General features: G+C 46.5%; 1 protein-coding gene across 15 annotated transcripts in view; it reads right to left on the bottom strand.

The window, feature by feature from the left end:
• The window catches only part of LOC129826526 (splicing regulator ARVCF-like), a 378,140-nt gene that overhangs the window by 209,653 nt on the left and 146,930 nt on the right, over positions 1-21,557 (bottom strand). For 12 of the 15 annotated variants that reach the window (XM_055887365.1, XM_055887359.1, XM_055887363.1 and 9 more), the window contains exon 4: positions 14,408-14,677. The exons of 1 other annotated variant lie outside the window; for it this stretch is intronic. In XM_055887365.1, coding sequence (XP_055743340.1) covers positions 14,408-14,632 — 225 coding nt within the window. In that variant the 5' untranslated portion in view covers positions 14,633-14,677. Of the gene's footprint in view, positions 1-14,407; positions 14,678-15,281; positions 15,370-21,557 lie in introns of those variants that run through there. 2 more of the 15 variants (XM_055887358.1, XM_055887354.1) reach the window with 2 other exon arrangements.

The raw sequence follows: 21,557 nt of genomic DNA, 5'->3' as shown, positions 1-21,557 counted from the left end.
GAGAGTCGGATGCCTTCCTCATCCTTCATATAACAGAGTCGGATGCCTTCCTCATCCTTCACACAACAGAGAGTCGGATGCCTTCCTCATCCTTCATATAACAGAGTCGGATGCCTTCCTCATCCTTCATACAACAGAGTCGGGTGCCTTCCTCATCCTTCATATAACAGAGTCGGGTGCCTTCCTCATCCTTCATACAACAGAGTCGGATGCCTTCCTCATCCTTCATACAACAGAGTCGGATGCCTTCCTCATCCTTCATACAACAGAGTCGGATGCCTTCCTCATCCTTCATACAACAGAGTCGGATGCCTTCCTCATCCTTCATACAACAGAGTCGGATGCCTTCCTCATCCTTCATACAACAGAGTCGGATGCCTTCCTCATCCTTCATACAACAGAGTCGGATGCCTTCCTCATCCTTCATACAACAGAGTCGGATACCTTCCTCATCCTTCACACAACAGAGTCGGATGCCTTCCTCATCCTTCACACAACAGAGAGTCGGATGCCTTCCTCATCCTTCACACAACAGAGTCGGGTGCCTTCCTCATCCTTCATACAACAGAGTCGGATGCCTTCCTCATCCTTCACACAACAGAGAGTCGGATGCCTTCCTCATCCTTCATGCAACATTGAGTCGGATGCCTTCCTCATCCTTCACACAACAGAGTCGGGTGCCTTCCTCATCCTTCATACAACAGAGTCGGATGCCTTCCTCATCCTTCACACAACAGAGAGTCGGATGCCTTCCTCATCCTTCATATAACACAGTCGGATGCCTTCCTCATCCTTCATACAACAGAGTCGGATGCCTTCCTCATCCTTCACACAACAGAGAGTCGGATGCCTTCCTCATCCTTCATGCAACATTGAGTCGGATGCCTTCCTCATCCTTCACACAACAGAGTCGGGTGCCTTCCTCATCCTTCATACAACAGAGTCGGATGCCTTCCTCATCCTTCACACAACAGAGAGTCGGATGCCTTCCTCATCCTTCATATAACACAGTCGGATGCCTTCCTCATCCTTCATACAACAGAGTCGGGTGCCTTCCTCATCCTTCATACAACAGAGTCTGATGCCTTCCTCATCCTTCATACAACAGAATCGGATGACTTCCTCATCCTTCATACAACAGAGAGTCGGATGCCTTCCTCATCCTTCATAAAACAGAGAGTCGGATGCCTTCCTCATCCTTCATATAACACAGTCGGATGCCTTCCTCATCCTTCATATAACAGAGTCGGATGCCTTCCTCATCCTTCATACAACAGAGTCGGATGCCTTCCTCATCCTTCATACAACAGCGTCGGATGCCTTCCTCATCCTTCATACAACAGCGTCGGATGCCTTCCTCATCCTTCATACAACAGAGTCGGATGCCTTCCTCATCCTTCATACAACAGAGATCCGGGTGCCTTCCTCATCCTTCATACAACAGAGTCGGATGCCTTCCTCATCCTTCATATAACAGAGTCGGATGCCTTCCTCATCCTTCATATAACAGAGTCGGGTGCCTTCCTCATCCTTCACACAACAGAGAGTCGGATGCCTTCCTCATCCTTCATACAACAGAGTCGGGTGCCTTCCTCATCCTTCATATAACACAGTCGGATGCCTTCCTCATCCTTCATACAACAGAGTCGGATGCCTTCCTCATCCTTCATACAACAGCGTCGGATGCCTTCCTCATCCTTCATACAACAGAGATCCGGGTGCCTTCCTCATCCTTCATACAACAGAGAGTCGGATGCCTTCCTCACCCTTCATACAACAGAGAGTCGGGTGCCTTCCTCATCCTTCACACAACAGAGAGTCGGATGCCTTCCTCATCCTTCATACAACAGAGAGTCGGGTGCCTTCCTCATCCTTCACGCAACAGAGAGTCGGATGCCTTCCTCATCCTTCATACAACAGAGAGTCGGGTGCCTTCCTCATCCTTCACACAACAGAGAGTCGGATGCCTTCCTCATCCTTCATATAACAGAGTCGGGTGCCTTCCTCATCCTTCACACAACAGAGAGTCGGATGCCTTCCTCATCCTTCACACAACAGAGAGTCGGATGCCTTCCTCATCCTTCATATAACAGAGTCGGGTGCCTTCCTCATCCTTCACACAACAGAGAGTCGGATGCCTTCCTCATCCTTCATACAACAGAGTCGGATGCCTTCCTCATCCTCCATAAAACAGAGTCGGATGCCTTCCTCATCCTTCATACAACAGAGTCGGATGCCTTCCTCATCCTTCATACAACAGAGTCGGATGCCTTCCTCATCCTTCATACAACAGAGTCGGATGCCTTCCTCATCCTTCATACAACAGAGTCGGATGCCTTCCTCATCCTTCATACAACAGAGTCGGATGCCTTCCTCATCCTTCACACAACAGAGAGTCGGATGCCTTCCTCATCCTTCACGCAACAGAGAGTCGGATGCCTTCCTCATCCTTCACGCAACAGAGAGTCGGATGCCTTCCTCATCCTTCATACAACAGAGTCGGATACCTTCCTCATCCTTCATACAACAGAGTCGGATGCCTTCCTCATCCTTCATACAACAGCGTCGGATGCCTTCCTCATCCTTCATACAACAGAGTCGGATGCCTTCCTCATCCTTCATACAACAGAGATCCGGGTGCCTTCCTCATCCTTCATACAACAGAGTCGGATAACCTTCCTCATCCTTCACACAACAGAGTCGGATATATTCCTCATACTTCACGCAACAGAGAGTCGGATGCTTTCCTCACCCTTCACGCAACAGAGAGTCGGATGCCTTCCTCATCCTTCATACAAAAGAGAGTCGGGTGCCTTCCTCATCCTTCACACAACAGAGAGTCGGATGCCTTCCTCATCCTTCATATAACAGAGTCGGGTGCCTTCCTCATCCTTCACACAACAGAGTCGGATGCCTTCCTCATCCTTCACACAACAGAGAGTCGGATGCCTTCCTCATCCTTCATATAACAGAGTCGGGTGCCTTCCTCATCCTTCACACAACAGAGAGTCGGATGCCTTCCTCATCCTCCATAAAACAGAGTCGGATGCCATCCTCATCCTTCATACAACAGAGAGTCGGATGCCTTCCTCATCCTTCATACAACAGAGTCGGATGCCTTCCTCATCCTTCATACAACAGACTCGGATGCCTTCCTCATCTTTCATACAACAGAGTCGGGTGCCTTCCTCATCCTTCATACAACAGAGTCGGATGCCTTCCTCATCCTTCATACAACAGAGAGTCGGATGCCTTCCTCATCCTTCATACAACAGAGAGTCGGATGCCTTCCTCATCCATCATACAACAGAGAGTCGGATGCCTTCCTCATCCTTCATACAACAGAGAGTCGGATGCCTTCCTCATCCTTCATACAACAGAGAGTAGGATGCCTTCCTTATCCTTCATATAACAGAGAGTCGGATGCCTTCCTCATCCTTCATAAAACAGAGAAAATGCCTTCCTCATCCTTCCTATAACAGAGAGTCGGATGCCTTCCTCATCCTTCATACAACAGAGAGTCGGGTGCCTTCCTCATCCTTCATACAACAGAGAGTCGGATGCCTTCCTCATCCTTCATACAACAGAGAGTCGGATTCCTTCCTCATCCTTCACGCAACAGAGTCGGATAACCTTCCTCATCCTTCACACAACAGAGTCGGATGCATTCCTCATCCTTCACACAACAGAGAGTCGGATGCCTTCCTCACCCTTCACGCAACAGAGAGTCGGATGCCTTCCTCATCCTTCATACAACAGAGAGTCGGGTGCCTTCCTCATCCTTCATACAACAGAGAGTCGGATGCCTTCCTCATCCTTCATATAACAGAGTCGGGTGCCTTCCTCATCCTTCACACAACAGAGAGTCGGATGCCTTCCTCATCCTTCACACAACAGAGAGTCGGATGCCTTCCTCATCCTTCATATAACAGAGTCGGGTGCCTTCCTCATCCTTCACATAACAGAGTCGGGTGCCTTCCTCATCCTTCACACAACAGAGAGTCGGATGCCTTCCTCATCCTCCATAAAACAGAGTCGGATGCCTTCCTCATCCTTCATACAACAGAGTCGGATGCCTTCCTCATCCTTCATACAACAGAGTCGGATGTCTTCCTCATCCTCCATAAAACAGAGTCGGATGCCTTCCTCATCCTTCATACAACAGAGTCGGATGCCTTCCTCATCCTTCATACAACAGAGTCGGATGCCTTCCTCATCCTTCATACAACAGAGAGTCGGATGCCTTCCTCATCCTTCATACAACAGAGTCAGATGCCTTCCTCATCCTTCATACAACAGAGAGTCGGATGCCTTCCTCATCCTTCATACAACAGAGAGTCGGATGCCTTCCTCATCCTTCATACAACAGAGTCGGATGCCTTCCTCATCCTTCATACAACAGAGAGTCGGATGCCTTCCTCATCCTTCATACAACAGAGAGTCGGATGCCTTCCTCATCCTTCATACAACAGAGAGTAGGATGCCTTCCTTATCCTTCATATAACAGAGAGTCGGATGCATTCCTCATCCTTCATAAAACAGAGAAAATGCCTTCCTCATCCTTCCTACAACAGAGAGTCGGATGCCTTCCTCATCCTTCATACAACAGAGAGTCGGGTGCCTTCCTCATCCTTCATACAACAGAGAGTCGGATGCCTTCCTCATCCTTCATACAACAGAGATCCGGGTGCCTTCCTCATCCTTCATACAACAGAGTCGGATAACCTTCCTCATCCTTCACGCAACAGAGTCGGATGCATTCCTCATCCTTCACATAACAGAGAGTCGGATGCCTTCCTCACCCTTCACGCAACAGAGAGTCGGATGCCTTCCTCATCCTTCATACAACAGAGAGTCGGGTGCCTTCCTCATCCTTCACACAACAGAGAGTCGGATGCCTTCCTCATCCTTCATATAACAGAGTCGGGTGCCTTCCTCATCCTTCACACAACAGAGAGTCGGATGCCTTCCTCATCCTCCATAAAACAGAGTCGGATGCCTTCCTCATCCTTCATACAACAGAGTCGGATGCCTTCCTCATCCTTCACGCAACAGAGTCGGATAACCTTCCTCATCCTTCACACAACAGAGTCGGATGCATTCCTCATCCTTCACACAACAGAGTCGGATGCCTTCCTCATCCTTCACGCAACATTGAGTCGGATGCCTTCCTCATCCTTTACGCAACATTGAGTCGGATGCCTTCCTCATCCTTCACACAACAGAGTCGGATGCCTTCCTCATCCTTCACGCAACAGAGAGTCGGATGCCTTCTTCATCCTTCACGCAACATTGAGTCGGATGCCTTCCTCATCCTTCATACAACAGAGAGTCGGATGCCTTCCTCATCCTTCATACAACAGAGAGTCGGATGCCTTCCTCATCCTTCATACAACAGAGAGTCGGATGCCTTCCTCATCCTTCATACAACAGAGAGTAGGATGCCTTCCTTATCCTTCATATAACAGAGAGTCGGATGCATTCCTCATCCTTCATAAAACAGAGAAAATGCCTTCCTCATCCTTCCTACAACAGAGAGTCGGATGCCTTCCTCATCCTTCATACAACAGAGAGTCGGGTGCCTTCCTCATCCTTCATACAACAGAGATCCGGGTGCCTTCCTCATCCTTCATACAACAGAGTCGGATAACCTTCCTCATCCTTCACGCAACAGAGTCGGATGCATTCCTCATCCTTCACATAACAGAGAGTCGGATGCCTTCCTCACCCTTCACGCAACAGAGAGTCGGATGCCTTCCTCATCCTTCATACAACAGAGAGTCGGGTGCCTTCCTCATCCTTCACACAACAGAGAGTCGGATGCCTTCCTCATCCTTCATACAACAGAGAGTCGGATGCCTTCCTCATCCTTCATACAACAGAGAGTCGGATGCCTTCCTCATCCTTCATACAACAGAGAGTAGGATGCCTTCCTTATCCTTCATATAACAGAGAGTCGGATGCCTTCCTCATCCTTCATAAAACAGAGAAAATGCCTTCCTCATCCTTCCTACAACAGAGAGTCGGATGCCTTCCTCATCCTTCATACAACAGAGAGTCGGATGCCTTCCTCATCCTTCATACAACAGAGAGTCGGATGCCTTCCTCATCCTTCACGCAACAGAGTCGGATAACCTTCCTCATCCTTCACACAACAGAGTCGGATGCATTCCTCATCCTTCACACAACAGAGTCGGATGCCTTCCTCATCCTTCACGCAACATTGAGTCGGATGCCTTCCTCATCCTTCACGCAACATTGAGTCGGATGCCTTCCTCATCCTTCACGAAACATTGAGTCGGATGCCTTCCTCATCCTTCACACAACAGAGTCGGATGCCTTCCTCATCCTTCACATAACAGAGAGTCGGATGCCTTCCTCACCCTTCACGCAACAGAGAGTCGGATGCCTTCCTCATCCTTCGCACAACAGAGAGTCGGGTGCCTTCCTCATCCTTCACACAACAGAGAGTCGGATGCCTTCCTCATCCTTCATACAACAGAGAGTCGGATGCCTTCCTCATCCTTCATACAACAGAGAGTCGGATGCCTTCCTCATCCTTCATACAACAGAGAGTAGGATGCCTTCCTTATCCTTCATATAACAGAGAGTCGGATGCCTTCCTCATCCTTCATAAAACAGAGAAAATGCCTTCCTCATCCTTCCTACAACAGAGAGTCGGATGCCTTCCTCATCCTTCATACAACAGAGAGTCGGGTGCCTTCCTCATCCTTCATACAACAGAGAGTCGGATGCCTTCCTCATCCTTCACACAACAGAGAGTCGGATGCCTTCCTCATCCTTCACGCAACAGAGTCGGATAACCTTCCTCATCCTTCACACAACAGAGTCGGATGCATTCCTCATCCTTCACACAACAGAGAGTCGGATGCCTTCCTCACCCTTCACGCAACAGAGAGTCGGATGCCTTCCTCATCCTTCATACAACAGAGAGTCGGGTGCCTTCCTCATCCTTCACACAACAGAGAGTCGGATGCCTTCCTCATCCTTCACACAACAGAGTCGGATGCCTTCCTCATCCTTCATACAACAGAGTCGGATGCCTTCCTCATCCTTCACACAACAGAGAGTCGGATGCCTTCCTCATCCTTCACACAACAGAGTCGGATGCCTTCCTCATCCTTCATACAACAGAGTCGGATGCCTTCCTCATCCTTCATACAACAGAGTCGGATGCGTTCCTCATCCTTCACACAACAGAGTCGGATGCCTTCCTCATCCTTCACACAACAGAGAGTCGGATGCCTTCCTCATCCTTCATACAACAGTGTCGGATGCCTTCCTCATCCTTCATACAACAGAGAGTCGGATGCCTTCCTCATCCTTCATACAACAGAGTCGGATGCCTTCCTCATCCTTCATACAACAGAGAGTCGGATGCCTTCCTCATCCTTCATACAACAGAGAGTCGGATGCCTTCCTCATCCTTCATACAACAGAGAGTCGGATGCCTTCCTCATCCTTCATACAACAGAGAGTAGGATGCCTTCCTTATCCTTCATATAACATAGAGTCGGATGCCTTCCTCATCCTTCATATAACAGAGAAAATGCCTTCCTCATCCTTCACACAACAGAGAGTCGGATGCCTTCCTCATCCTTCATAAAACAGAGAAAATGCCTTCCTCATCCTTCACACAACAGAGAGTCGGATGCCTTCCTCATCCTTCACGCAACAGAGAGTCGGATGCCTTCCTCATCCTTCACGCAACAGAGAGTCGGATGCCTTCCTCATCCTTCACGCAACAGAGAGTCGGATGCCTTCCTCATCCTTCACGCAACAGAGAGTCGGATGCCTTCCTCATCCTTCACACAACAGAGTCGGATGCCTTCCTCATCCTTCACGCAACATTGAGTCGGATGCCTTCCTCATCCTTCACGCAACATTGAGTCGGATGCCTTCCTCACCCTTCACCCAACAGAGTCGGATGCCTTCCTCATCCTTCACGCAACAGAGAGTCGGATGCCTTCCTCATCCTTCACGCAACATTGAGTCGGATGCCTTCCTCCTCCTTCACACAACAGAGTCGGATGCCTTCCTCATCCTTCACACAACAGAGTCGGATGCCTTCCTCATCCTTCACACAACAGAGAGTCGGATGCCTTCCTCATCCTTCACACAACAGAGAGTCGGATGCCTTCCTCATCCTTCACGCAACAGAGAGTCGGATGCCTTCCTCATCCTTCATATAACAGAGTCGGGTGCCTTCCTCATCCTTCATATAACAGAGTCGGATGCCTTCCTCATCCTTCATGCAACAGAGTCGGATGCCTTCCTCATCCTTAATGCAACAGAGTCGGATGCCTTCCTCATACTTCATGCAACAGAGTCGGATGCCTTCCTCATCCTTAATGCAACAGAGTCGGATGCCTTCCTCATCCTTAATGCAACAGAGTCGGATGCCTTCCTCATCCTTAATGCAACAGAGTCGGATGCCTTCCTCATCCTTCATATAACAGAGTCGGATGCCTTCCTCATCCTTAATGCAACAGAGTCGGATGCCTTCCTCATACTTCATGCAACAGAGTCGGATGCCTTCCTCATCCTTCATATAACATAATCGTGTGCCTTCCTCATCCTTCACATAACAGAGTCGGGTGCCTTCCTCATCCTTCACACAACAGAGAGTCGGATGCCTTCCTCATCCTTCACACAACAGAGTCGGGTGCCTTCCTCATCCTTCACACAACAGAGTCGGGTGCCTTCCTCATCCTTCACATAACAGAGTCGGGTGCCTTCCTCATCCTTCATATAACAGAGTCGGGTGCCTTCCTCATCCTTCATATAACAGAGTCGGATGCCTTCCTCATCCTTCATACAACAGAGTCGGGTGCCTTCCTCATCCTTCATACAACAGAGTCGGGTGCCTTCCTCATCCTTCATATAACAGAGTCGGGTGCCTTCCTCATCCTTCATATAACAGATTCGGGTGCCTTCCTCATCCTTCATACAACAGAGTCGGGTGCCTTCCTCATCCTTCATACAACAGAGTCGGGTGCCTTCCTCATCCTTCATACAACAGAGTCGGGTGCCTTCCTCATCCTTCATACAACAGAGTCGGATACCTTCCTCATCCTTCATACAACAGAGTCGGGTGCCTTCCTCATCCTTCATATAACAGAGTCGGGTGCCTTCCTCATCCTTCATATAACAGAGTCGGGTGCCTTCCTCATCCTTCACACAACAGAGTCGGGTTTCTTCCTCATCCTTCACACAACAGAGAGTCGGATGCCTTCCTCATCCTTCATACAACAGAGTCGGATGCCTTCCTCATCCTTCATACAACAGAGTCGGATGCCTTCCTCATCCTTCATATAACAGAGTCGGATGCCTTCCTCATCCTTCATACAACAGAGTCGGATGCCTTCCTCATCCTTCATACAACAGAGTCGGATACCTTCCTCATCCTTCACACAACAGAGTCGGATGCCTTCCTCATCCTTCATACAACAGAGTCGGATGCCTTCCTCATCCTTCACACAACAGAGAGTCGGATGCCTTCCTCATCCTTCATACAACAGAGTCGGGTGCCTTCCTCATTCTTCATACAACAGAGTCGGGTTTCTTCCTCATCCTTCACACAACAGAGAGTCGGATGCCTTCCTCATCCTTCATACAACAGAGTCGGATGCCTTCCTCATCCTTCATACAACAGAGTCGGATGCCTTCCTCATCCTTCATATAACAGAGTCGGATGCCTTCCTCATCCTTCATACAACAGAGTCGGATGCCTTCCTCATCCTTCATACAACAGAGTCGGATACCTTCCTCATCCTTCACACAACAGAGTCGGATGCCTTCCTCATCCTTCATACAACAGAGTCGGATGCCTTCCTCATCCTTCATACAACAGAGTCGGATGCCTTCCTCATCCTTCATACAACAGAGTCGGATGCATTCCTCATCCTTCATATAACAGAGTCGGGTGCCTTCCTCATCCTTCATATAACAGAGAGTCGGATGCCTTCCTCATCCTTCATACAACAGAGTCGGATGCCTTCCTCATCCTTCACGCAACAGAGTCGGATGCCTTCCTCATCCTTCACACAACAGAGAGTCGGATGCCTTCCTCATCCTTCATACAACAGAGAGTCGGATGCCTTCCTCATCCTTCATACAACAGAGTCGGATGCCTTCCTCATCCTTCATACAACAGAGTCGGGTGCATTCCTCATCCTTCATACAACAGAGTCGGATACCTTCCTCATCCTTCACACAACAGAGTCGGATGCCTTCCTCATCCTTCATACAACAGAGTCGGATGCCTTCCTCATCCTTCACACAACAGAGAGTCGGATGCCTTCCTCATCCTTCATACAACAGAGTCGGGTGCCTTCCTCATCCTTCATACAACAGAGTCGGGTTTCTTCCTCATCCTTCACACAACAGAGAGTCGGATGCCTTCCTCATCCTTCATACAACAGAGTCGGATGCCTTCCTCATCCTTCATACAACAGAGTCGGATGCCTTCCTCATCCTTCATATAACAGAGTCGGATGCCTTCCTCATCCTTCATACAACAGAGTCGGATGCCTTTCTCATCCTTCATACAACAGAGTCGGATACCTTCCTCATCCTTCACACAACAGAGTCGGATGCCTTCCTCATCCTTCATACAACAGAGTCGGATGCCTTCCTCATCCTTCATACAACAGAGTCGGATGCCTTCCTCATCCTTCATACAACAGAGTCGGATGCATTCCTCATCCTTCATACAACAGAGTCGGATGCCTTCCTCATCCTTCATACAACAGAATCGGATGCCTTCCTCATCCTTCATACAACAGAGTCGGATGCCTTCCTCATCCTTCATACAACAGAGTCGGATGCCTTCCTCATCCTTCATACAACAGAGTCGGATGCCTTCCTCATCCTTCATACAACAGAGTCGGATGCATTCCTCATCCTTCATATAACAGAGTCGGGTGCCTTCCTCATCCTTCATATAACAGAGAGTCGGATGCCTTCCTCATCCTTCATACAACAGAGTCGGATGCCTTCCTCATCCTTCATACAACAGAGAGTCGGATGCCTTCCTCATCCTTCATACAACAGAGAGTCGGATGCCTTCCTCATCCTTCATACAACAGAGAGTCGGATGCCTTCCTCATCCTTCACACAACAGAGTCGGGTGCCTTCCTCCATCCTCATATACAGTGCCTTCAGAACGTATTCACATCCTTGGACTTCTTCCACATTTTGTTGTGTTACAGCCTGAATTTAAAATGGATTAAATTGAAATTTTTGTCACAGACCTACACACAATACCCCATGTCAAAGTTGAATTATGCTTTTCGAAATTTTAACAAACGAATAAAAAACAAAAAATGAAAAGCTGAAATGTCTTGAGTCAATAAGTATTCAACCCCATTTGTTATGGCAAGCCTAAATAAGTTCCGGAGTGAAACTGTGTAACGTTGTGCGCTGAAAGTCGGGAAGCAAGTTCAGGGAGTGAGTGTTTTAATGAAAAAACACAACATAATACAAAACGCACACACATTAAACTGAAACAATGACGCCTGGGGAAGGAACCAAGGGGAATGACATATATAGAGCAGGTAATCAAGGAGGTGATGGAGTCCAGGTGAGTGTCATATTGGGATAATGCGCATAACGATGGTGACAGGTGTGCGCCTTAACGAGCAGGCTGGTGACCTAGAGGCCGGAGAGGGAGCACACGTGACAGACTGTCACATAATAAGTTGCATGGATAGTGTTTAACATAATTTTTGAATGACTACCTCATCTGTACCCCACACATTCAATTATCTGTTAGGTCCCTCAGTCGAGCAGTGAATTTCAAACACAGATTCAACCACAAAGACCAGGGAGGTTTTCCAATGCCTCGCAAAGAAGGGCACCTATTGGTAGATGGGTAAAACATTTAAAAGCAAACAATGAATATCCCTTTGGGCATTATTAATTACACTTTGGATGGTGTATCAATACACCCAGTCACTACAAAGATACATGCGTCCTTTCTAACTCAGTTGCCGGACAGGAAGGAAGCCGCTCAGGGATTTCACCATGAGGCCAATGGTGACTTTAAAACAGTTAGAGTTTAATGGCTGTGATAGGAGAAAACTGAGGATGGATCAACAACATTGTAGTTACTCCACAATACTAACCTAAATGACAGAGTGAAAAGGAAGCCTATAGAGCTTACAAATATTCCAAATCATGCATCCTGTTTGCAGTAAGGCACTAAAGGAATACTGCAAAGCAATTCACTTTTTGTTCTGAATACAAAGTGTTATGTTTGGGGCAAATCCAATACAACACATTACTTAGTACCACTCTCTATATTTTAAAGCATAGTGGTGGCTGCATCATGTTATGGGTATGCTTGTAATTGTTAAGCACTGTGGAGTTTTTCAGGATAAAACATAAATGGAATGGAGCTAAGCACAGGTAAAATCCTAGAGAAAACCTGGTTCAATCTGCTTTCCAGCAGACACTGGGAGATGAATTCACCATTCAGCAGGACAAGTACCTAAAACGTAAGACCAAATCTACACTGGAGTTGCTTACCAATAAGACCATGAATGTTCCTGAGTGGCTGAATTACAGATTTGACTTAAATCTGCTTGAACATCTATGGCAAGATGTGAAAATGGTTGCCTAGTTTGAAGAATTATGAAAAGAATAATGGGCAAATATTGTAAAATCCAGGTGTGCAAAGCTCTTCGATACTTACACAGAAAGACTCACAGCTGTAATCGCTGCCAAAGGTGATTCTAAACATGTATTAACTCAGGGGTGTGAATACTTATGTAAATGAGATATTTCTGTATTTCATTTTCAATACATTTGCAAAAAAAATCAAAACATTGTATGTAGATGGGTGAAAGAAAAACAGCTATGTAATCCATTTTGAATTCAGGCTGTAACAACAAAATGTAGAATAAGTCAAGGGGTATGAATGCTTTCTGGAGGCACTGTGTAGAAATGAAGAAAACCCCTTGAATGAGTAGGTGTGTCCAAACTGACTGGTACTGTATAATAAACTCTCTCATTATGTAATGGTAGGCTCCTTCCACGGTGCAGCCAGCCACGTTGCGTGTGACCTGTGTTTTGGGCTGTTCCGCCCAATTGACCCCCCGATGCAGGAAGACGGGTGACGGGCCACTGCCTTTCACCTTGGAGCCACAACAGTGAGCCAGCTGTGAGTGATAACCATGCAGTGATCCTCCTGTAAAAGAGCAGGCTAATTCACTGGCTGTCGTGTTAAGCAGCTCTCAGTAAATCATTCACAATTTACGAGTATGAGAGGGCATCAACAAGTCAGGGACTTGGTTTATCAAAGCCTGAGGCAAGAGGGGGAAAAGGACAGCTTACTCAGCTGGGAAGCCACATACTGACACTAAATTATACATTTTTGGGGCTTAACAGGCAACGAGCCACAGAAATGAACGTTGGCGCAATCTGTGAAAAAGAAAAGCATTTTGGGTTAAACATTATAAAAGCAGTGCATGCAGGGAAATGCCCATCCGCAAGAGTCAGGAGTTTGCTCTGTACTGTAAATCAATGGACGGTGACCACTGCCATTTCAGCGGATCATGTCTGCCTCACTTCACATCTCCTTCAACACATCCCCAGCCAGAGAAGTCAACAGCTCTAAGCACTCCCAGGCAATGCCCAAACAAGAGCCAAAAGGTCCTTGTACCCCAGCCAGGGAAGTCACTACAGCTCCACTCCCAGGCCCCAACCAGGACCCAAACATCCTTCAGCCAAGGATAGAGTCACCAGCACTACCAGCCCAGGCCCAATCAAGACACAAATGTCCTTCAACCTCAGCCAGAGAAGTCACTACAGCTTCACTCCCAGGCACCAACCAGGACCCAAATGTCCTTCAGCCAAGGGCAGAGCTGGCTGGACAGACACAATCCAATTAGCAGTAAAACCATGGTAAAGTTTTGCAAGGCCTGGTGCCCCAGGTGGGTGGAGAGTTCACTTAAGGTCCAATGGAATGTTTTAAAATGCGCAAACTCTGCTCACCCAGGGCCCCGGGCCATGGGATACTAACTTGACGTTATCAAAAAACACTGGGTGGAAGGAAACGGGGTTGAATTGGGTGGTGGTGGTTTGTAGGTGAGAGGAGATAAAGAGTGGAATATCACCCTCCCCCCTTTAAAGAGGATGCGTCACCACACCCCACCACATTGTAATGTTTCCATCCACCTCCAAGCAGCACAACAGATCAGAAATAATACAGGGGTTGGATCAGCCACCAGACGCCCAGGAGAAGGAAAGATGATGACAAAGAGATGATGATGTTGATTGCAATGAGTCAAATACACAAATGGAGGGGGACTGGATAGTCAGATCAAGCAGGCAGGTAGGTGTACAGGCAGGCGGGAAATTGGGGCGTGCTGGCATGATTTACCTGCATCACCACCTGCTGCCAGGCCAGGGGTTGGCTGTTGGGTGGCAGGTTAGCGCTAGGCCCAGTCCCTCCCAACCTGTCGGGGGGTACATTGGAACGCTCGAGCTGCAGGGAGACGTTGCGTCGCTCCTCCTCCAGGGCCCGGGTCAGACGCTCGAAGCGCGCCTCCTGCTCTTTCACCGAGGCCAGGATACTGGCGGCCGAGCGCACGTCATAATCCTCCATGGCCCAATGGTATGAGTCAAAGGGGTTGGGTTGGACTGAGCTGAGCTTCGGTAGGGCAGTGGTCAGAGAACAGGGGGGGGGGATGGAGAGAGGGAAGGGACACCAGGTCATTACAGACACTCAACCAGTCTGACATGGTTGGCTTGATAACTGCATCTACTAAACATGAAGATTCCCATGAAGACGTTGGAAGAAGGAAAAACACTTAATACAATTGTATTGTGAGATCTCAGCTACAGGAAAATATGAGCAGGATATGTTCCACAAACACGGTTCCACATGGATGAGCCTTGCACACAATTACACCCTAACAATAGTCTCTCACACTCTTTTACATAGACATCTGGGGGTGGTTCAGGATGAGGTGAGTTTCCTCCAAAAACGCCATGTCACCTGTTTCTATCAATGCAAATGCTGATTTGCAGTACATGCACATATACACGAGATCCACAGTACATTACCACAAGCATACATAACCAAGATGTCCCATCATGAGCTTCAGGAAGCAGATGCAAAATGGTGTGTAGCCTACGTCACTGTCAAACACTTGTATCCATAACGGATGCTGGAATGACATCAAGGGGGTTGATCACACAATAACAATTGTAAGTAACTACAGTCATACACACAGGGTGTTATGAATACACACCTAGTAGATTAGTAGACAGCGGAGTTAGATAACAGGCATCCCACTCTCGACCAATAGCAAAATGAGTGGAAGAGCCTGATGGCTGGAAGGACAAAAAGCTCAAAAAGGAGGGAAGGTAATAAAAGATGAGATCAGACAGGGGTTAAACCAGAAATGAGAGCATTGATTTCGAGGCCCAGAAAATCAAGTGGGGAAAAAGAGCGATCACTAAGGGACAACAAAAACATACCACACAGTCAACAACACAGACACTGTTACATCTGAAACCACACAAAGAGATAAAGAGAGAGTTAGCTTGACAAGAGATGCAGATGTGTTGATTAGAATCCTGAGCAGGTTGGATTGCAGTGTGTAAGTATGTATGTCTGTAACCAGAACAAGCGGTAGAGAAACAGAGAAAGACAGACAGAGAGAGACACAGAGAGAGAGACACAGAGAGAGAGACACAGAGAGAGAGACACAGAGAGAGAGACACAGAGAGAGGGAGAGAGACAGAGAGAGGGAGAGAGACAGAGAGAGGGAGAGAGACAGAGAGAGACAGAGAGACAGAGGGAGAGAGACAGAGAGAGAGACACAGAGAGAGAGACACAGAGACACAGAGACAAAGACACAGAGAGAGGGAGAGAGACAGAGACAGAGGGAGAGCGAAACAGACAGAGAGAGAGAGAAAGAGAGACAGAGAGCGAGAGAGAGAGAGAGCATGAGACAGAGAGAGCGAGAGAGAGCGAGAGAGAGGTAGATAGAGACCCACATTCCCTTTGAAGAACACAATCCCCCTTTGATGTTTGTTTCTGGCTCATCATTTATTTATCCAAAATGGAGATTGGTCTGACAACACTCTCATAGCAAAGCAGTGTGGAGGAGCTCACGTCATTTGAGGTTGAGCTCCATGCTGGTGACGGGTCAGGGAGTGGTGAGATGGGATGAGGGGTGTGGTAGTACTGGTGGTTGAGAGGGCTTTCTCATGTTTGTTTTCCCTCTCCACACAGACAGCCATGAGAGGCTATGGCTACAAACACACAGCCTAGCTGTATTAAGCTGTATTCCTTTTCAAAGAGTTCTGTCAAATGGGGGGGTTACTGGATATTTTTTCCACAGCTTTCATCAAACCAGTGGTCGTGGTCTATGATAATAGGGTGATTCTTCACAAAACTATAAAAAAAGCCCATGATTTAGGATTTTCACAACATTTTATCCATAGAAGTGTCTTTTGGAGGAAGGATAATTGACATATATTTGACATTTGTATCTTAAAGCATAAATGAGAAATCATTAATTGAAGTTTTTTAAAATATTTGTGCCATTTTGACCATTGCAGACCTCCTTTATAACAGTAATGTTTTAACTGTAGGTGCTACAAAACAAAAGCTGGTGTTGTAACGGTCGTCTAAGTCGTCCTCCTCATCTGACGAGGAGAGGCGAGAAGGATCGGACCAATATGCAGCGTTGGTTGAATACATAATGAATTTATTAAATCAAGACGACGAACACGAAGAACACTTGATAACTACAAAACAATAAACGATGTGAACAAACCTGAACTAGAGAACATATAACATGAACGCACGAACAGGAAGGAACACACGAAAATGAATGAATGAAAGAACGAAACGAAACAGTACCGTGTGGTGCGACATACACAGACACAGCAACAATCACCCACAAACAAACAGTGAGAACAGCCTACCTTAATATGGTTCTCAATCAGAGGAAACATCAAACACCTGTCCCTGATTGAGAACCATATAAGGCTAATAGAAAAGAACCCAACATAGAAACACATAACATAGAATGCCCACCCCAACTCACGCCCTGACCATACTAAACAAATACAAAAACAAAGGAAAACAGGTCAGGAACGTGACAGGTGTCGTATGAGGCTTTACCGTTTTCTCTGTTATATGAGTTGTATTTTGATATCAATAACACTTCTTTCATTTATCAATATATAAAAAACATATACATGCAATACGGAGCGGCAGGTAGCCAAGTGGTTAGAGCGTTGGACTAGTAACACAAAAGTTGCAAGATCAAATCCCCAAACTGACAAGGTAAAAATCTGTCGTTCTGCCCCTGAACAAGGCAGTTAACCCACTGTTCCTACCATTTCACATTCACATTCACTCTGTTGGTAATATTTACAATTTGGCAGAGGTGTGGAGTCAAGTCACAAATTTCATGAATTGAGACTCGGTTTTGTAAAGTTTCACTAATTTTGTGGCACAGAGTCTCCGTGGATTACGCTCCACGCATACAGAGACAGTAGCCGCAGCACTTGCAAAGGGCGGCAATTTCCGAATGTAACAGGCTGTTAGTACAATTTCAGGGAAAAACGGAAAAAAAGGAAAGAAAAAAAACTAACAATTTGTACCGTAAGTCAACAAGACATTTGTGTTTACACTGCCTTGCTTAGAAGGGGGAAACTGTCGGGTGAGTGTCGTGCGCTGTCGGTTGAGACGTGACAAGTTTACATTGCAATACATGTATAGCCGAGGGTATTTTGCGAAAAATCTAGTAAGTGTGAAGACCCTCTAAGAGTTTCCAAAGCAGATGTTTGCTAATGGTCTGGGGCTGAGGGAAGCGGGAGAGGAGAGCACACAAAGGTCTCCCCATGTTCAACCCAATCCACCAATAACCATTATCCCTGTTATTTACTACACTAAGTACATGGTAGAACAGCCCTCAAAACACACTGGGAGGCCAAGCATAGCATTTTGTGGTGACGATATTATTGGAGAGAAAGGGTTAATTCATTTTCATAATATTAAAAGCTAAAATAAACATTAAATGTCATTAACCTAATTCCACAAAAGATGTGGTAAATTTGACTGCTCTAGAGGTGTAAAAACTAATATGAAATTCAGTGTATATTTGATTCCACCACAGAGCGAATACAGAATGCAGCACTGAGGCTGACTCCTGAGTCCCAGTTATTCTGCTGTGGGGCTTTTAGTCAAGTATAAATGGGTTTCAGCACAAACCCTTGGGCCTGCATGGTGCTAAAAATAGCTGGGTAATAAATGTATTCTCACGCCACGTGGCCACAATTCCAGCGTGGTGGTAGTTCTGAGGGGACATGAGCGGCAGCAGCTAGTCAGTTGCTGCCTCACTTCAAAGACCCCCCTGCCCCCCCACAGGAAAACTCAGCGATAAATCGTTACCACCACATTGGTCAGGTCTTTTGGAACCATTGTGATTTTGACCACACAATATAAGACATCTCCTCATTTTACTTTTGGAATAGGTGTAGGTCGTTATCAATAAAACGTCACAATAAGGTGCAGAGCGTTCGATTTGCCTCCTCTAAAACCTTGACAACTACATGCCGTTTTCAATGGATTGTTAAATAAATGGGAACTATTTTGTTGTAATATTATCACATCTTGAAGAGCATAGTCAGAACTAAAAATGAGATTATTCCATGCAAAACAATTGCGCACTATCAGAATTATAGCCTACTGCATGATCAGTAAATATCAAATCACATTTTATTTCTCACATTTTCCAAATACAACAGGTGTAAACCTTACCTAAGTGAAATGCTTACTTACAATCCCTTAACCAACAATGCAGTTTTAACAAAAATAAGTGTTTATCAGGTATGAAGGTAAGACCCAGATGCAGACCACGTCGAATAAACAATAGTTTAATATTCCAACAGGGGCAGGCAATAGGCAGGTCAAGGCAGGCAGGGGTCAGTAAACCAGAGGTGGGGCAACGGTACCGGGTGGCAGGCAGGCTGTAGGTAAAGTTAACGTAACTATGAATACATAATAAACAAAGAGCAGCAGCAGCGTAAAATTAAAATGCAAATAGTCTGGGTAGCCATTTGAAGCTGTTAAGAAGACTTTTGGACCTAGACTTGGCACTCCGGTACCGCTTGACAATTTTTAGGGCCTTCCTCTGACACTGCCTTGTATAGAGATCCTGAATGGCAGGAAGCTTGGCCCCAGTGATGTACTGGGCTGTACGCACTACCGTCTGTAGTGCCTTGCGGTCGGAGGCAGAGCAGTTGCTATACCAGGCCATGATACAACCAGTCAGGATGCTCTCGATGGTGCAGCTGTAGAACATTTTGAGGATCTGAGGACCCATGCCAAATCTTTTCAGTCTCCTGAGGGGGAATAGGTTTTGTTGTGCCCTCTTCACAACTGTCTTGGTGTGTTTGGACCATGATAGTTTAATGGTGATGTGGACACCAATGAGCTTGAAGCTCTCAACCTGCTCCACTACAGCCTCGTCTATTAGAATGGGGGCGTGCTCGGTCCTCCTTTTCCTGTAGTCCACAATCATCTCCTTTGTCTTGATCACGTTGAGGGAGAGGTTGTTGTCCTTGTACCACACGGTCAGGTCTCTGACCTCCTCCCTATAGGCTGTCTCATCATTGTCGGTGATCAGGCATACCACTGCCGTCGTGTCTGGCCGTGTAGTCATGAGTGAACAGCTTTACCAACTGACAACTTTACCTGGACAAGGACTTGCCGATGTCAAGCTCTTTCCAAAAGCCAAATCTCTGATGAAGCAAGCAAAATGACACATACTTAGCTAGCTACATGCCAAATGGATAGGATACCCTCGCGTATCTGAAAATACAAGATCAATTGATGTTAACTGATCATGAAAAGCATGCAGTTACATGCTGTATAGCTGATGATAGAGCTAAAAGTGGAATAATCTGAAATGTGCAGTTCTGACTACGCTCTTCAAGAGGTGACGATATTAAAACCAAATTGTTTTAAAAATGTATTTAACAATCCCTTGAAAACAGTATGTAGTTGTCAATGGTTTTAGCGGAGCTGGGGGTCTTCCTGCCCCAAAGCAGCCAAATCCAATGCTCTGCACTGTATTGTGACGTTTTATTGATAACGACCTATATCATTCTAAAATGTAATGGCAATGGCAATACAAGGGCTCTTGTCAATTCAGCATACATCATTATGAGGCCCTTCACTGTTTAGTGTTCAGTGTTGGGCATTCAAATGCACCTATAGCCACCCTAACACCCCCTTGAGAGTATAGGACGAACATGTTAAGCTAATTCCTGCTACTGATTTGTGAGCTTCAGCCCAACCTCCTGAAGTGTCATAAACCAAGGTTGGATTAGTATTGGCTTGCTTCATTAGCCTCCTTCAAAAGAGCTTTGAATGCTACATTAAGACGTTTCCAGTGCACATTAATTAAGCCCCACTCAACCAGGAACAAAGAGAGAGCCTGGCTTTATATTACATTATAGAGGCACCCCCAAACCTAGACGTGGGGTGGGCTGAGTGGGAAGGGGGTGTAGGGGAATCGGTGTATGTGTAATGGGGTGAGGGCGACGAGGGTAATTGAGTGAGACCATCAGTGCCCGGTATCCATCCAGAGACACTCACCTGATTAGGGAAAATTCTAACCTATGCACTTTTAGCACAGACTGCCAATTCCTCCCTTCTAGTGCCCATAATTGCAGCTTAAATTAATTCCTTGTCTAAAACCATCTGATGCCTTTCTGATAAGGGAGGTCTCAATGGCACAAGGGGCTACTTAAAAACACCTGCTCCTGTGTATGTTTGTGTGTGTGTTTGTGTATATGTGTGTATGTGTGTGTGTGTGTGTGTGTGTGTGTGTGTTGGGGGCCAGCCTGCCCCTCAGCCCACCTGAGCTCACTGATGGATAATACATTTGAACAATTAGATGCCAAATTGGAGACATTAAGGGGGCATCACTCAGATTTAAACAAGCAGTGAATTCCAGGCCCTTAGTCTACATTCCAAATGGAACCCTCTTTCCTTTGTAGTGCACTACGTTTGACCAGGGTTCATAGGGCTCTGGTAAAAGTAGTGTACTATATAGGGAATAGGGTGCCATTTGGGACGCACCCTTACTGATATTTCTTCAGACTGTTCAAAATGTCAAAGCCTTTACGTGGGAATGACTGACAGTCTAGTAGTGATTAATCAAAATGTCAGAAATTCAGTTTAGGCTCCAGGAACACTTTGGAGTCTTACAGTCTTTTAGTATGTTGAATGGCTTGAGAATTGCTGGAATTATTCCCAAACACGAAGAAGAAAACGTTACTCATTTTAATGGCATGGTGGTTTGGTACCAAACACGACAATTTTACATTATGACTTGAGTGTTGAGTTCTTCAACATTTTGTCTGAAGAAAAACCGAGAAAGCATGAGTAGACAAAATAACAGGGGATGGACGGTAATGTTTTCATTTCAGACTCAAGAAGAAAATCTAAGTCTTTAATTATCATCGTCCATGGGAAAACATCAAGAGAAAAAGAAGAT

Source organism: Salvelinus fontinalis, chromosome 28 (genome assembly GCF_029448725.1).
Source record: "Salvelinus fontinalis isolate EN_2023a chromosome 28, ASM2944872v1, whole genome shotgun sequence".
Taxonomy (NCBI): domain Eukaryota; kingdom Metazoa; phylum Chordata; class Actinopteri; order Salmoniformes; family Salmonidae; genus Salvelinus; species Salvelinus fontinalis.
This window is presented reverse-complemented; position numbering and strand designations above follow the sequence as displayed.